This window comes from Sapajus apella, unplaced genomic scaffold, assembly GCF_009761245.1.
Source record: "Sapajus apella isolate SASKATOON/1434 unplaced genomic scaffold, GSC_monkey_1.0 scaffold36, whole genome shotgun sequence".
NCBI lineage: Eukaryota > Metazoa > Chordata > Mammalia > Primates > Cebidae > Sapajus > Sapajus apella.
Window position 1 is genome coordinate 11,801,711 of NW_022436976.1, and position 17,461 is coordinate 11,819,171.

The 17,461-nt window shown below is 36.0% G+C and overlaps 1 protein-coding gene across 1 annotated transcript in view; it reads right to left on the bottom strand.

The window, feature by feature from the left end:
* LOC116564091 (serine/threonine-protein kinase TNNI3K) overlaps positions 1-17,461 on the bottom strand; it is a 324,743-nt gene that overhangs the window by 72,468 nt on the left and 234,814 nt on the right. Inside the window, exon 23 of the mRNA XM_032297087.1 lies at positions 6,660-6,769. Within this exon, the coding sequence (XP_032152978.1) occupies positions 6,660-6,769 (110 nt within the window). The remainder of the gene's footprint in view (positions 1-6,659; positions 6,770-17,461) is intronic.

Sequence of the window (17,461 nt, forward strand, 5' to 3'; positions counted from 1 at the left end):
TAGGTGGAGATCTCACCTTCAATCATCTTAGAAGAACAGGGCTTGAAGATGAACACAATGGATCCTGAACAAAAGGAATTTTAATGAGTTTTATTGTCAATTGTTATTAGTTAAGATTTTGAAAACCAAATGACCTATTAGTACATAGCTTTCAACGTTTGATCTCTTGGGTTTAGCATGCCACTATTGTTTGGAGTGAGAACTCCTCCTTGTACACTGGAATTAAATGTGAATATAAATATTAAATTTAAAAGCAATAGCAGAATAAACATGTCTCATTCAAAGCCACACTTATTTGAAAAATACGGTTATATTCAAATAATTTAATTATTGAGGCCACTGTCCAAATATTTAAAGCATACCTTCATTGTTTAGAATATTATAATATTTTACATGTTTTAGTAGGGGTAATAAAAGATAAAAAGGGAAACAAACTTCCTCTTCTCCTATCTCTATATCTGTCTAGGTCTATACATCTTTATATCTACATTTGGTATAATAATATAATAAAAATAAGCTTTATAAAGCTTATAAGATTATTAGAACAATATAAATATTGCCTACATATCCCACCTCTTTTGTTTCCCTTCCTGTTCAGGATTGCTAGGAAATGACTTCAGATTCTTATTTTGAAAGTTCCTAAATTTCCTACCTCTCTTATTCTTTTCTCACCAATATTCAAGACTTTATTGCTTTTAATCCTAATTTCTCTGTATTTTTGTTCATTATCTCTGCTTGAGCTTAACTCCTCTGGCACTTATCTGCCTTGTCTGATCCCACTTTATTTTTAAAGCACTTTTAAGTTGAGACAAGTATCTATGCCAACTTCTTGCATGATAAGTTTACTCCACCCTAATTGACAGTTTCTTTAACTTTGTAGAACAGGTCACTTGTTTTCTTGGTAGCTATCATTCCTTTGCCTTTTCCTTTTTTTTTCTTTAAACTGCCGTCACCTTCCTGCAGCGCCTTTAGCTTTGTTCTCTCTCCTCTCGCTGCCAACAATATCCCTGATACCTAGAGGCCTAATGAGTACTCTTTGTGGCTAGCTGACTCTCAGGAGGTAGCAATGATAGTTCTCCTAGTCTCTTTTTCTCTCTTCCATTTCTGAAATCCAGTCTCTTACCTCTTTATGATGTTTCCTTTGAAATAGTTCTCAGGTTTACCCTTGCCCTTGAATCTCCATGGTAACCTCTGTAGTCTGCCTGTTGTAATCAACTGGATTACTCAAACAGCAGTCCAGCTGGCTGCTCCAACTTCATTGTCTTTTGCTTGAGTTTCAACCCACTAGTTCTCTATCTTTATTGGGCACAAACCACCTGGGGCCCTTGTTAAAATGTAGAGTTTCCGGCTCCATCCCAGAGATTTTCATTCCGTAAACGTAGGTTAGGACCCCAGAATCTTCATTTCAACAAACATTCCAGGGTAATCTGGAACACACAGTTTGCAGCCCACGTATCAAGAAACAATGCTTAGATATTCCAATGAGCATTAGAAGATAATTTAGTGCTTGCCCTACTATGGGAACTACATATAATTTTTTGAGTAAGTAAATAAATCCTTTGTATCTAACTCAGATGAACTTTCTAAAAATTACTTTTATTGTTACATGGCTTAAGAGAGAAAAATATAATTGCCATCATTTCATGTCCAAATTCCCTGTTCCGGTTTCCAAAATCTGTCACCATCTAATATCAGGCTTTTTTTCTAACTCTTACTGTTTTCCAGCAACCTTTTCCCATCTCCTTAATGTTCTAGTTTATGAATTTTGACTAAGAAGGCACCCTGGAGAAAATACTGTGCTTTGAATTCAAGGAACGAAGTAAAGACACATATGGAAGAAAAAAGGAGAAGCAAAGTTGATAACCTAGAAAGTCATGACCAGCATAGCAGGATGTTAATGTCCTCCATCTAAAGATGAACTTGTTTCCAATAATGCCTGATACAGAGATTTAACCTCCTCATGGCTACAATCAATGTTCGACCTACTACTAGAACTTCCTTTGTATCTGTTCTCCCAATGAATTTTCACATGTTCTCTTTGCTTAGACTGCTTTTCTTTCTCACCAAGCTGCCCTCCTTCAGAAAACTCCTGTTTATGATCTCAGTGCAAGTGTTACTACTTCTGGGAAACCTTCACTAACCTACATTCTGTCTTTGTCCCCCAACTTGCTGGCAGTATTCTTTTAGTATATGTTCTCACAAAATCTTGTCTTCCTTAATCTTGGTGTGTAACTATAGATTCATGAATGTGCGTATTCATTCAACCAGTCTCAATGTAACTACCGGGTCTTAAACTCCATTTAAGTTAAGAGTTCATATTTCTATTGAATCCCTTGTCCCTATCCCTGGGAGGTATACAGTAAGAACTCAACAAATAATTGTTGAAGGAAAAATGACAAATAGCCCATTGTTCCCTTTTTTCTTTCTTTTTTTTTTTTTTGCCATGCAGTTTGCTGACACGGTAAAGACCTTACTGGGCAATTAATGAAGACTCAAGTGTGTCACATACAGAAGCAGCTCAACTTCACAATGCTGAGGTGGTTACCAGAGTCAAGCCAGGGCTCAGCTAACTGCCTTACCCACATATTGCAAGTCAGTTGAGGACTCTGCTTTCCTAATATGATTTTTCTCTATGTCCCCCTCTGCATCTCATCAGCAGAACAAAGACTCTGTGTGATAAACTTTACTTCTTAGCAGTACAACTTTTCTACTAAGCAATCAATTTTTGTCCTTTTAATATCCCCCCTTTTTTTTAAACAGCATTCTTCTTTGGCTGTATTCCAATTTTTGTTTCTCACTTCCCAACCTTTTGCTTGAGACATCCATTCTACCCAAAAAATGCTTTTAGTACCTGCCAATGAATTACCTTTATCTCGAAATTAGAAATTCCACATCCCTATTAGCTATAATTATGAAGAGGCACTTCATCAGAGCAAAAGGAATTCCCTTGCTTGTTACTGTATGGTAAACTTTGTCATAGCTCACATCCACAGAGAGAATGAAATTCTAGAATAGGTGCTTGACATACTTTCGCTCAGAAAATATGCCTGAAGTTCATACTGAAATACAAGAAAAGGTTTTCCTAAACTATTCTATGTGATGTAATTTTTTAAATTGCATTTTAGGTTTCAGGGTACATGTGAAGAACATGTAAGATTGTTGCATAGGTACTCATATGGCAGTGTGGTTTGCTGCCTTCCTCCCCATCACCTATATCTGGCATTTCTCCCCATATTATCCCTCCCCAACTTCCCACCCCCGGCTGTCCCTCCCCTATTTCACCCCTCACAGACCACAGTGGGTGATGCTCCTCTTCCTGTGTCCATGTGTTCTCATTGTTCAACACCCACCTATGAGTGAGAACATGCGGTGTTTGATTTTCTGTTCTTGTGTCAGTTTGCTGAGAATGATGGTTTCCAGGTTCATCCATGTCACTACAAAGGACACGTACTCACTGTTTTTTATGGCTGCATAGTATTCCATGGTGTATATGTGCCACATCTTCCCTGTCCAGTCTATCACCGATGGGCATTTGGGTTGGTTCCAGGTCTTTGCTATTGTAAACAGTGCTGCAATGAACATTCGTGTGCATGTGTCCTTATAGTAGAATGATTTATAATCCTTTGTATATATACCCAGTAATGAGATTGCTGGGTCAAATGGAATTTCTATTTTGAGGTCCTTGAGGAATTGTCACACTGTCTTCCACAAAGATTGACTCCCACCAACAGTGTAAAAGTGTTCCTACTTCTCCACATCCTCTCCAGCATCCAGGAAAACTTCCCCAACCTAGCAAGGCAGGCCAATATTCAAGTCCAGGAAATACAGGGAACACCACAAAGATATTCCTTAAGAAGAGCAACCCCAAGGCACATAATCATCAGATTCACCAGGGTTGAAATGAAGGAGAAAATACTAAGGGCAGCCAGAGAGAAAGGTCGGGTTACCCACAAAGGGAAGCCCATCAGACTCACAGCAAATCTCTCAGCAGAAACCCTACAAGCCAGAAGAGAGTGGGGGCCAATATTCAACATCCTTAAAGAAAAGGACTTTCAACCCAGAATTTCATATCCAGCCAAACTAAGCTCTATAAGTGAAGGAGAAATAAAATCCTTTACGAACAAGCAATTACTCAGATATTTCATCACCACCAGGCCTGCTTTCCAAGAGCTCCAAAAAGAGACACTAAACATAGAAAGGAACAACCAGTACCAGCCACTCCAAAAACATACCAAATGGTAAAGAGCATCAACACAATCAAGAATCTGCATCAACTAACGGGCAAAACAGCCAGCTAGCATCAAAATGGCTGTATCAAATTCACACATAACAATATTAACCCTAAATGTAAATGGGCTAAATGCCCCAGTCAAAAGACACAGGCTGGCAAATTGGATAAAAAGCCAAAACCCATCAGTGTGCTGTAGCCAGGAAACCCATCTCACATGCAAGGATACACAAAGGCTCAAAATAAAGGGATGGAGGAAGATTTACCAAGCAAATGGAGAGCAAAAAAAAGCAGGAGTTGCAATGCTCGTCTCCGATAAAATAGACTTTAAAGCAACAAAGATCAAAAGAGACAAAGAAGGACATTACATAATGGTAAAAGGATCAATGCAACAAGAAGAGCTAATGATCCTAAATATATATGCACCCAATACAGGAGCACCCAGATACATAAGGCAAGTTCTCAATGACTTACAAAGAGACTTAGATCCCACACAATAATAGTGGGAGACTTTAACACCCCATTGTCAATATTAGACAGATCAACGAGACAGAAAATTAACAAGGGTATCCGGGACTTGAGCTCAGACCTGGACCAAGCAAACCTAACAGACATTTACAGAACTTTCCACCCCAAATCCCCAGAATATACATTCTTCTCAGCACCACATCACACCTACTCTAAAATTGACCACATAATTGGAAGTAAATCACTCCTCAGCAAATGCAAAAGAACAGAAATCATAACAAGCAGTCTCTCAGACCACAGTGCAATCAAGTTAGAACTCAGAATTGAGAAACTAACTGAGAACTGCACAGCTTCATGGAAGCTGAACAACTGGCTCTTGAATGTTGACTGGATAAACAATGAAATGAAGGCAGAAATAAAGATGTTCTTTGAAACCAACAAGAATGAAGACACAACATATCAGAAGCTCTCGGACATATTTAAAGCAGTGATGTAATTTTTAAGAAGAAATTTTCTGGACATCAAAATCCAGATACAGGGATTGAAGGAACCGATAAGCAACAGTGGTATTCATTCATTTACTCAACAAACATTCTTGAGCACCTTACTTTAGATGTTAATGTTATAGCAGTGAACAAAATAAAACAAAAAGCCCCTGCTTACATGGAGCTAATAATTTGGTAGTGATGGAAAATTCTAAAGAAATACACATGTAACATACCAGGTTGAATGGTCAGGATAAGAGGTTATCTTCTGAGATACTCAATCTACATCCCAAAAGAATCTTTATTTTTATTCTTAAGTGTTTCTGTGTATACAAATGAGACTGGGTAAGGACTTGGTCTGGATTTTGCCTTTAGAAAAATAATGGAAAACTTGCTTTCTCTTTTCAAACATCTGGACTGGGGCTTATTCTATTTCTCCTTCAGTGAGGTACTTCCTGAAATAATAACAGTCTCACTTTATTCTCTTGTTGAAGAGAGATAAAGTGCCTAGGAAGGATCAGAAACAAAATTATATTTTAAGAGGGCAATAATAACTAGGATGGTTTAGGAAGGAAAAATAAGAACCATTAGGTCTTTATGTATGAGGTTCTCCAGTATGAACAATGCAAACTAATACTTTTCATTCTAAGCAGAGGAATCAATGGATTGATATCAAACACAAAGATTTTAATAGACAACAGAATATGCTGGCAGAATGATTCTTAGACACTGGACTGAACTGTGCTACCAAGAAAGAAGTTGTGCAAAATCCTCTGTGAATCTCTGAGAACAAAGCAGACATCAACCTGTCTGCACACTTAAGAATCCTTTCTTGCAGACAGATTTTCTGGAATTTCATTCTGTGATAATATGACTATTCTCCCTCTATTCTTTTAGACCTCTGGCTATATTAAAAAATTTATTTTACTGTTTACATATCCTTCTGTAACATTGATCCCTCCATTTGAACTCTAAGTCTATGCTGTTAACCACATTATAATACTGTCACTGAGAAAGTTAGAGAGGGATTAGGACCCAGGTCTTCTGCCTCCTACATGACCCAGTGCTACTGAAGACCACCTACCCCGAAGGCCAAAGGCCTGTCTCATGTTTAAAAGCCAACACAAATCCATCTTGTGCCAAATTTCTCGCTTCAGAAAATGACTAAGTGTGGCTCACTCGTAGTTAATAAAAATTGCAGCTGAGATGAGACTGTGAGTCATCTGTCATACCCTGGTCTCTCTTTTACTAATCAGTTGTGAGAAACATTTCAAAATCAGAGAGCAGCAGCTAAGAAATATGAGATACTCAGACTTCTTGAGGCAATTAGAGACTAAAGAGCAGAAGGCAAATCAGTCTTCCCGCCTTGACAGTCTTAAAATACACACTGAAAGTAGACTTTGGAGTTATACTATTTGTGACAGATTTTGACCATAACACATTTTCTAAGAGGAAATAAAAATTTAAAAATTACTCACGTCAGGACATGCATTCCACCCTCGTATCAGCAGAGATGATATGGGCTTGGGAATAGAATAGCCAATGGGAGGTCTGATATGGTGGTATGCCATGTCTGCTGCCGCAGCCGCTGCAAACCAAATGGTCATGTCAGTTTTGAAATTCACATATTTATTTCAAGAAACAAATGAAGAGACAACAACAAAAAAAAGCATTAAAAATCAATCTGGGCAACATCAGCAGAGATTCACAGAGACCTCTAGGCTTTTCCCCCCAATGGTCTAAATAAAGTGGTGGGTAATTTGATACTATGTTTGTCTTTATCATTGTTCATTCATTTAGTTTCAGACTCAATAAATAGCAGAGGGCATTTATAAGGAGTGAAGGAATATGCAGAAAGAAAGTAGTTTTGTCTGTCTGAAGTATAGGTATGTACATGATATTATAAGAAGGAAAGATTGAAAGGCAGATTAAACAAGACAGTATAATGTCATAAATCCCAGTCTAAAGAGCTTATATTGTGTGTAGCAAAGATGGGATACCACTGAACTTTGCACTTCTGATAGCACCTGTATCACTTGAGCAAAATAAATTTTTTAAAGCTTAAATCCTATTACTGGTTACAAGGTTGCTGGGGTTTTAATTTTTAATATTTATAAATTAATTATTATTTTAAAAATTCTCTGGGACACTTCAAATCCTTATTTTAGTTAACAATACTCATTGACTGAATTCTCTTTCATTGCCTGCCTGCATGGATTTCTGAATATTGCTCAACACAAACTCTGCATCACTGTGTTGTGATTCTTAGAGCTTCATTGTGGATTCCTGATTGCTAAATATTTCCTGTTCTGCAACCAACCAATGATTTCTGTACTCCCTTAGAAACCAAGCTTGTAGCTACTTTTATTGAACACATTTTGCATCAGGCATCATGGTAGATAACTACACAAACTTTAATCTTCCTAACAACTATGCAAAGTAGGTATTGTTGTTCTTGTTTCGTGTGTGTAACTAGTTTTTAATTTAAAAGCATTTTACATGTAACTAGTAGTTGGTGCAGCCTTTTGTTTCAAAATCCATGGTCTCTTCAGCACACATTATAATGAAAATACTCTGTAATCAACACATGATGTTCTGTTTATTCCTCACATAAATTGCTCTGTATCAGTGGCAGGATAAATTTTCAGGACATTGCTGCTTCTTATCTTTTAGATTGTGGTGTTGTAAGCATCTGCCTATATCTTCAATGACTTTCGAGACATAACCCACAACTACTATCTCTACCAAAATTTACTCCCATCAAATTCTGTTTACCCATACACTTTTCAGCAGATCTAGTGAAATTATATGCAATGTGATTTTGATCAACACTTCACTTTATGCATTATTCTGGATTATTACCTAATTTTGCCAATTGTAAAATTAATATTTGTTATTTGTAGAAGTTTAAAAAATTAAGAGATTTAGAAGGAATAAATGTTATCATTTAGAAGAAACCATTGTTAAAATATTTCACATATTTCTTATATATTCTTTACATCATTGAGCTTATGTTAATATACAATTATGTAATTCTTTTTTCCTAAATATTAAAGAACTAATTTAAGCAATTAAGCATTTTCTCATGTTATTAACACTCTATGTTAGCATATTTAATGGCTCTGCATTTAGCTTTTAATCATTTCCCAATTTTAGATTGCTCCAAGTTTGGGTATAAACACTTCAAAGAATATCTTTTCAATATGAGTTGCCAGATTTCATAGATTATTCATTTATGATATTTTGAGGACTGAAAACGATGTGCCAAAGTACATAACTACTTTAAAGACTTTGGTACAATGATTATTCTAACAGTTGTCCTAAATTTATGCTATCAAGAGCATGTGTGTGAGGGTTATCATTACATCTGCACCAGAATTAGGTTTTCTCATTTTATAAAAGATGTTACTAATTTCAGAGGTAAATATATCCACTCATTTTTTTGTTATTTAAATTGTGTTCTTACTTAAGAAATATGTCACTACTTATCAAATGTGTCTTTTGTGTCACAAAAAATTAGGCACTTTGGATTACTTTCACTGGTTACTCTTGACAATTTTAAAATTATTTCTGGAATGAGGTAAATCAATATGCAAACAAACTGGTGCTTGGCAGTCATTGATCTTCTAACTACTTTGTTACCTTATGATCATTTGGATATTGTTGAGCTGGTGTAGCTATAAGCACATAAGCCAGTATGGAGAGCACATTTAAAATAATTACACACAGCCTAATGGGTGGGGAGGGACTAGTCATAAAACGAGTTAAACTTAGATGCAAGTGCCAACCATTCCCCTTTGAAACTCTTTTAGATTCTGATATCAAATGTATAGAGTTACTTGTTTGCTTCTTGGCAGTGTGTCTGGAAAATCAGTTTAAGATGAATGATATTTAATTCTTCATTATTCAAAGTAGATTCTGTAGTCTTGGCATCTCCTTCTCCTCTTTGCTTTATGCACTCTTGGCAGTGAAACTGCTCATTAGCGCCTCCACCAGAAAGTGGGCAATGCAACATGAGGGGTCATGAAATTGAAATTTGTCATCTTGAGATTGTTTTGTCAGTCTTGCGTAAGCAGCCACGTTACACTAACAGCTGAGAAATTTTCTGGTATTATAGATTCAGGAAGGAGATGTTAGCCCAACAATCAATTTTTTACCTTGATTTATAAAAAAAATATGTTAAAGGATTTATGTAAATATTGGTTTCTACTTTACAGAATGAGACTTTGCCATTAAAGGAGAATAAAGCTAAATTTAAAAATATTAATAACTATTTATTGTGCAACTATTCTTATCCTGAAATATTTGTCAATAGTTTAGTAAAATAATAATCTAGATTCTAGAGTAGGAGTATCTAATAGAAATTTTTGCGATGATATAAATGTTCTACGTTGTTCAATATGTAGCATAAAGTTACACAGCACTTAAAATGTGGCTAGTGTGACTGAGAAATTGAATTTTTAATTTGTTTAATTTTATTTAATATAAATGTAATTTTATTTAATATAAATTTAAATAGTCATGGTCAGTGGCTTTCATATTGAACAACACAATTCTAGAGCATAGCTCACTGTCCCATTATCCTGAATTACAAGGCTTGAGTTAAACAATATTATGAGTCAGCCTCAGAGTCTACATAACCATAGTGTCAATTTGTGGATTCAGCTTCTCCTTTGCTTATCAATACTTTATCAAGAAAAGGAAAGACATGAATGGATATTGTCGATGTTGTTTCTCAAAAGTGATAGACCTGCGAAAAGCTACAGAACAGCCATTCAATACATGTGATAACTTCATTCATTTATTCATTTGTCAAAATGTACTATTTTATGTAGGTGATAATAAACCAAAAATAATCTGGTATTTTTTTTTTTCAATGAAAGCTGCTAAACAAATAAATAATAAATAAGTGAATGACCAGTTTTTTCACTTCATTTTATGGTTCAGTCATTAATTCTAAAATGTGATTCCTTTTGCCTGGAATGTTCTCCCTTAGCCCCTTTTCCTTTATAACATCTACTGTCATTGAGGTCTTATCTTTGATTCACTTTTTCTGGCTACACTCCCTATGCACTCTTATAACAACCTGTACTATCATTGCATGCATTATACTTAATTGCCTCTTTATTTGTCTGTCTCTGCATATAGAGCATAAATGCCTTGAGGTAATCAACTGTGTCTTTTCACTATTGTATCTTCTGTGCCTAGCACAGTAACTGGCTATTATTGTTTTCGAAAGGTATGCATTAATTCCCTTAGGATAATGGCCTCCAGCTGTATCCATGTTCCTGCAAAGAACATTATTTTGTTGTTTTTATGGCTATATAGTATTCCATGTTGTATACATACCACAATTTCTTTATCCAATCCAGTGTTGATGTGCACCTAGGCTGATTCCATGTCTTTGCTATTATGAATAGTAGAGATCATTATCCCAAGGGAATTAATGCAGGAACAGAAAACCAAGTAACACATGTTCTCACTTATAAGCGGGAGCTAAACATTGGGTACATATGGAGATAAAGATGAGAACAACAGACACCGAAGACTACTAGAGGAGGAAGGGAGAGAGAGTGGCAAGTTGAAAAAATTCCTGTTGGGTACTATGCTTACTACCCGGCGATGAGATTCATAACCCAAACCTGAGCATCACAAAATACTCATGTAACAAACCTGCACATGTACCCTCTGAATCTAAAATAGAAGTTGAAATAATAATAAATTAAACAATTTAAAAATGTAGGCACTAAAGGTATTATTTAACTGGAACTGAAATAAATTCTGGTATATAGGACCCAGTGACATTTATTGAATAAATGAATGAAGATGATGGCTAAACAGCAATAAATATCTTATTCGTTATTATGTTTAGAGAACAGGGCACAATGCCTAGCCATCAAGAAACACTGTAGAATGAATACAATGCTTAGTTTAATTTTAGATGACAACATGATAAGGTAAATTACTGAAATCTGGTGGCAAATTTAATCAACAATATTATCTCTCATTCAAAATATGGGGGGAGGTGCTTCTATAAATTGAAGCAGAGTGACATAATAAGTACCTTTATCAAGGAAATCTGGGGTCTAATTTTCAGTCTGGCTTTGTTGTAAACTCTCTGGGAGACACTAATTAAGCCAATGTGCCTCATGAGCATTAATTTTGCTAAATGTAAGAAGCAGAGAAGACACAGTATATTGGTGAAGCCTGGGATTTGAAGACAGGGAACCAGAGTATTTCAGTCTTGATTACCCTTTTACTAGCATGTGACATTCAGCAAATGTCTTATCCTAAAAGAACCCAACCCACAGGTTACTAGGACCAAATGTGATAATGTACATTGAGCACCAGGCACATTATTGGCTCTCAACAAGTGCACCTGCATTGTTGTTGCTATTATTATCATCAGCTGCACATCTAAGAGTCTTACCAATTCTTTTTGGTTTGAACCTAGAGAACTAGACATAAAAAACATAATTGTATGTTTTCTATTTTGTTTAGAACACCAGTCATCTTAGGTCCTTTTTAGGTTCTCTTTGGGTATGAACACAAAGTAAAATATTACATTGAGTTACTGCAAATTTTAAGGCTAAAACCTATCTCATTGGTCATAAGGCTCAGCTCATAATGCAATATCACTATGCAAAGAGACTGACTATGCAGCTCTCCATGACAACCTTAATTATCTACACCCCACTTATGCATAAGTTAGTATTAGATTCTGAATCCCTAAAGTAACCTTTCACTGTCTTCTATTTTATAAAATTAAATTTAGAAACTCATATTAAAAAGATTAAAAAGAGCAATAGAGTACAATATTCTGTTAGTAAGTTTTGACTAAGATAAAATTGCCAGAATGTCTTAATTTTTTCAATTTTGATTGTGTTTATATGTGTTCTGAAAAGTATAATTGATTCTACCTCATTGTTTTTAATGGGCAGGGCTGTGGTGAGACAAAGCAAATGTGTTCTACAATCCCAGCAAGAGCAAAGACACATTCTTTGTTAAACTGACACTTTTCAATGATGTATCACCAGAGTGTACAGCATCTGAGAGAGACCACGAGATTAAAATCTCGAGATTGCACTAAGAATGGCTTAATTTTTTAAACCACATCCCATTCTCATTACATACTGTCAAAAGAATAGATTAATTTGCTCCATTGTCTGTTCTCATTGCAATCTTTGTCAGTGTAATGAAATATTGGAATGTTAATATCAGGTATATTCAGGGAAATATCTCCATCTATTGGACTGATTTGATCTTTCCAGTGATCTGTGTGGTGATTGATTGGCTCTACTCTTTTTAGTGATAAACTGATAAGGATTAGCACCACAAACATAAGATTTCAGAACTTTAGCTCGCTTTTATTTTCCTGCTGCTTGTCAAAGCACAGTCCACATCATCAGTGCGTTTATATCCTTTGAAGTTATATTCAAAATGCATTAGGGTCCAAATAATATGTGGAAAAATACATAATCGTCTAATATTTAAAGAGGGGTAGCAAACTCAAATGACTACCAATATAAGACCTGTCAAATATCTGTGTCTCTAAATGCACTTTAATCCATACTTTTAAAAACCATATGTGACATAAAAAAAAGTCTGCAAGCCATATTTGGTTCCTGGACTTCCAGTTTGCAAATTTCAGTTAAGGTCTGAATATGAAGTCTCACCAAAAACTGCCTAAAATATTGACAGATGTTCTTAAATTACTGCATTATCCCAGACTTACTAAGAGCCTGGCATTAAGGAATCCTAGGACACAGAGTTAAGTCTCTTTGTGAACCAGCTGACATCACACAGGAAAACAAAAAAGAAAACAAGAGGCTCTATTCTTTGTTCCCAGACTATAATTTGAAAGTGATCCGCAAATCTGGGTACCTGGTTATAAGGAAATGGGAACGGATACAATACATATTGATGGATTAATTCATCTCAGCTTTCTTTTTTAGTTGATCGTGATGTATCAGAGGATACAAGCCCAGGGCAGAAATGAAATCTGGGAAGCAGGTGTTGATTTCTTTCACTAAAATGTGTTGAGGACAGCTCCTATTTGCCAGGTTGTGTCAGCTTCTTTTCTATCTTGCCTGGTTCTCTCTCTGCTTGGCTTCATACCTTGGCTCCTTCTCCTCCTAATCTGATCATTTCTCTCACAAGTTTTCTCCTTTTCTTGTATCCATCATTATCATGATGGTTAAGCCAGAAGCCTGAAAGTCTCTCCTGACTCCTCATCTCCCTTGTGCTCCCACCTCAATCCATTGGGAAATCCTATTAAAATCTCCCCAAACCAATATATCCTTTCTCTTTCAAAACTACTGCTTCAGTTAAGGTTGTAGATATTTCTTCTAGAAGAACTGATTTTCTTGCCTCCAGTTTGGAATTTCTCCAATCCAGCCTTTGCTTTGTTACAAGAGGGAGCATTCTAAAATAATAGTAAGAGTTGTTCTATATCCCTTCTTAAATGTTGCAGAGACCTCCACTGATCACACACAAGGCCTGTTATAGTTAATTTAATGTGTCAACTTGACTGGGATAAGGGGTACCCAGATAGCTGGTAAAATATAATTTCTAGTGTGTCTGTGAGGGTGCTTCTTGAAGGGCTTAGCATTTGAGTTAGTAGACTGAGTGTAAAAGATTTACCCTCACCAATGTGGGCAGACATCATCCAATTCCTTGAGGGCCCCAACAGAATGATGAGGCAAAGAAAGGGTGAATTAGCTCTCTTATCTGGGGCTGTGACATCCGTCTTTTAAGGGACCTCAGAAATCAGCACTTCAGTTTCTTGGGCCTTCAGACTCTAGAACTTCCAGTGGTGACTTTCCTGCTTCTCAGGGCTTTGAACTCACACTGAATTACATCACTGACTTTCTGGGTTCTCTGGTTCACAAGACAGCATACTGTGGGGTTTCTTGGCCTTCATAATCACGAGTCCATTCTCACAACAAATCACCTCTTTATATGTAAATAGGTATATTCCACTGGTTCTGCTTCTCTGGAGAACCCTAACTTGTACAGGGACCTCCAATATGTGGTTCCAGTTTTACATTTATAGTCTGTGTTGTTTGACTGATGTCCTTGTATTCTCTAGTTCATCCCTACTGAATTATCTGTGGTTTGCTCCGTCCTCCGGACCTTGCTGATACACCTTTCTGCTGGAACATCTTCCTCACCTCTTCACAGTCTACCTACTTAATTAGTAGTTATCATTTAAAGGTGCATTCAGGTATCGTCTGCTCTAAGAATCCTTCCCTGATATCTTTTTACTACCTCCCGTCTGGGTAAAAGGCCCTTACAGGGAAAATCCTTAGCCCTCTGTGCTTCTCTCTAGTTGAGACTTATTGTGTTGCTTGTACTTCTGTCACTCATTCTCTATCCTATGAGTAGTTTGATGGCCTGGTCAGTGACTTATTCCTCTTTATTTTCTGCTTACTATGGCATAGCTCCTGGCCATAGAAAGAAAGCACTCAATGGTAGCCTAAAGATAATAATAGCAGCTAACATTTATTGAATGCTTATTATTGTCAACCACTGCTCTAATCTTTTGAGGTAGGTCTTATTATTATGTCCATTTTAAAAATAAATCAATGTTGGTGAGGATGAAAGAGGAACTCTCATACACTGTTGGTGGAAATGTAAATTAGTACAGCCACTATGATGGAGAACAGTATGAAAGTTCCTCAAAAAACTGACAATTGTACTACCATATTAGTCTGCAATCCCACTGCTAGGTATATATCCAGAAGAAAAGAAATCAGTATATCTAAGAGATGTCTGCACTCCCATGTTTACTGCAGCACAATTCACAATAGTAAACATTTTGAATCAACCTAAATGTACCTCAATTGATAAATGGTTAAAGAAAATGTGGTACATATTCAGACATTAAAAGAATGAAATACTATCATCTGCAACAACATGGATGGAAATGGAAGCCATTATGTTAAGTGAAATAAACCAGGCACAGAAAGACAAATATCACATGTTCTCACTCGTATGTGGGAGCTTAAAAAATATGAACTCATGGAGACAGAAAGTAGAATGATAGGTACCAGAGGCTGGGAAGGGTAGTGGGGAAGATGAGATAAAGTGGAAATGGTTAATAGATACAAAAATACAGTTAGATAAAATGAATAACATCTAGTATTCAATAGCATAATAGAGTGACTACAGTTAACAATAATTTATTGTATATTTTAATGCAACTAAAAGCAGCAAATTAGAATGTCCCTAATCCAAAGAAATGATAAATATTTAAGATAGATATTCCTATTATTCTGGTTTGATCATTACCCAGTTTATGCCTGAATCAAAACGGCACATGTACCCCATAAATATGTACAACTTTTATGTATCCATAATAACATAAAAGAAAGAATTAAGTAGGTTAAATAAATTGCACAAGGCCACAAGACACATGACAATTCTCTTTAGCCTCTATAGTGTTAGCCTGAAAAATGTTTTCTTTAAAATATTGAATTGCCAACATGAAACATTTATAGGTTTCTTAATTAAGCAGAAATTAGTGATATGGTCAGAGTGGGTATACCTACATTCCTTCTCAGTGCTGTTTGGCTGGAGCGTGAGTCAGAGCATATGATTTCTTATTCAACACACTGTTTTGCTTTGAGCATCTGCATGCTTCCCATGGTCCTGTGGGCATTTGATCTTTTTGATTTGACCTTTAAGGTGGTGGATGTGATGGATTTCCAGTTTTTCTAAACCTGAGATTACAAGGTTAATTTCAACATGTGAGATGCAAAAGAGACCCTAACTTCAAGTTTTTCTGAATGTATACCTATCACCTGTGTAGGAGTCAATGCTAATATTGGTGTTCTTTGTTTATATTTTTCCCAGGAGGTAGTATGCTGCTAAACCCAGAAGGATGAGTCCTGTATAATGTTGCTACTACCATAATTGATAATGCTGTCTCACTTGCAGTCATGGATTCGTTCCTCATTGTAAATGGCTAATATGTAGCTTATATTGAATCTGATGCTTCACATAATTTATTGCCAAACATATGCTAGATTGCCTAACCACTGCAATGATATTAGACATCTTGTTTCTTGATTCATGGTAACTGTCCAACTTTGAAAAATTCAGCATTTATCATAAACAAACTCTCTTTCCAATAAAGTACTATACATTTTAATATCTGTGATATTGGAATAAAGTTATTCTTAGGCAATACTTTCAACTTTTTATTAAATAATATTCTCTCTCTAAAATGGATAACTATTTCTGGGGTCCATGAACCAAAATCTTAAGTCCATCTTTATCATTTTTAAGTATTTACTTTATAATGAGCAAAGCCCAAGGAAGTAGAGAAAATTACAAAATAGTGTGAGTAAAATGTGATAAACATCATGATAAATGGTGAGTTGAGATAAGGAGGAAACTGCACTTAACTTGATATTGGAGAATTAAGATAGACTTTCGGAAAAAAATTATATTTGGACTAAGACCTGAAAATAAATTGGAATTGGTATGATGAAAAGTGAAGAGTGTCTCTGACAAACAGCCTAATGTGCAGAAAGGCATGGAGGTGAGCGGAGACATGCTGGGGAAATGGAAAGCTTCCTATGGTTGGGATGACTCCAGATGACAGGCTGCATGGTGTGAGAGGGAGGCCGGAGGCAGGCAGGAACATCATCATGAGGGGCTTTGAAGATTGTTTTAAGACATTTTGTTTTTATCTTAAGAGCAAAAGATAAACACTGGGGATTTGAAGTCAGAGAAGTGCTATGTTCAAATTTGCATTTTTAGAAAGCTAATTCTAGGGATTGGTGGAAAAAAGATGATGAGCAAAGCTGAAAACAGGATACTATGTAAGATACGGTGCAGTGTTCAACATGTGAGATAAGGAAGTAGCAGTGGAGATGGAGATAACTGGATGCATTTGAGAGACAGAACGTAAAGCCGAAAATAGGAAAATAATTTTTAAAAGAAAGAAAGAGAGAAATAAATAAAGTGAAAAGTAAAGAGAATTCAAAGATGACTTTGAAGTTTCTACATAGGCCGCCTAGAGAACGAGAGTGCCACTAAGTACAGAATCAAAGGGAGCCCTGACCTTGTATTACACTTTTTCCTAATCTTGCACCTTACAGTTACAGAAGTTTGCAATTAATAAAAGTTGGTCACAAACATCATCTCATTTAATGCTCACAGGAATTTTGGTAATGTGGTAGTCAGCATTAAGTGAATTTACTGAGGAAACAACTTGTGAAAATGCATGAGGTCAGATGAAATGCAACATACTGAAGTGAAAGAAGGCTAA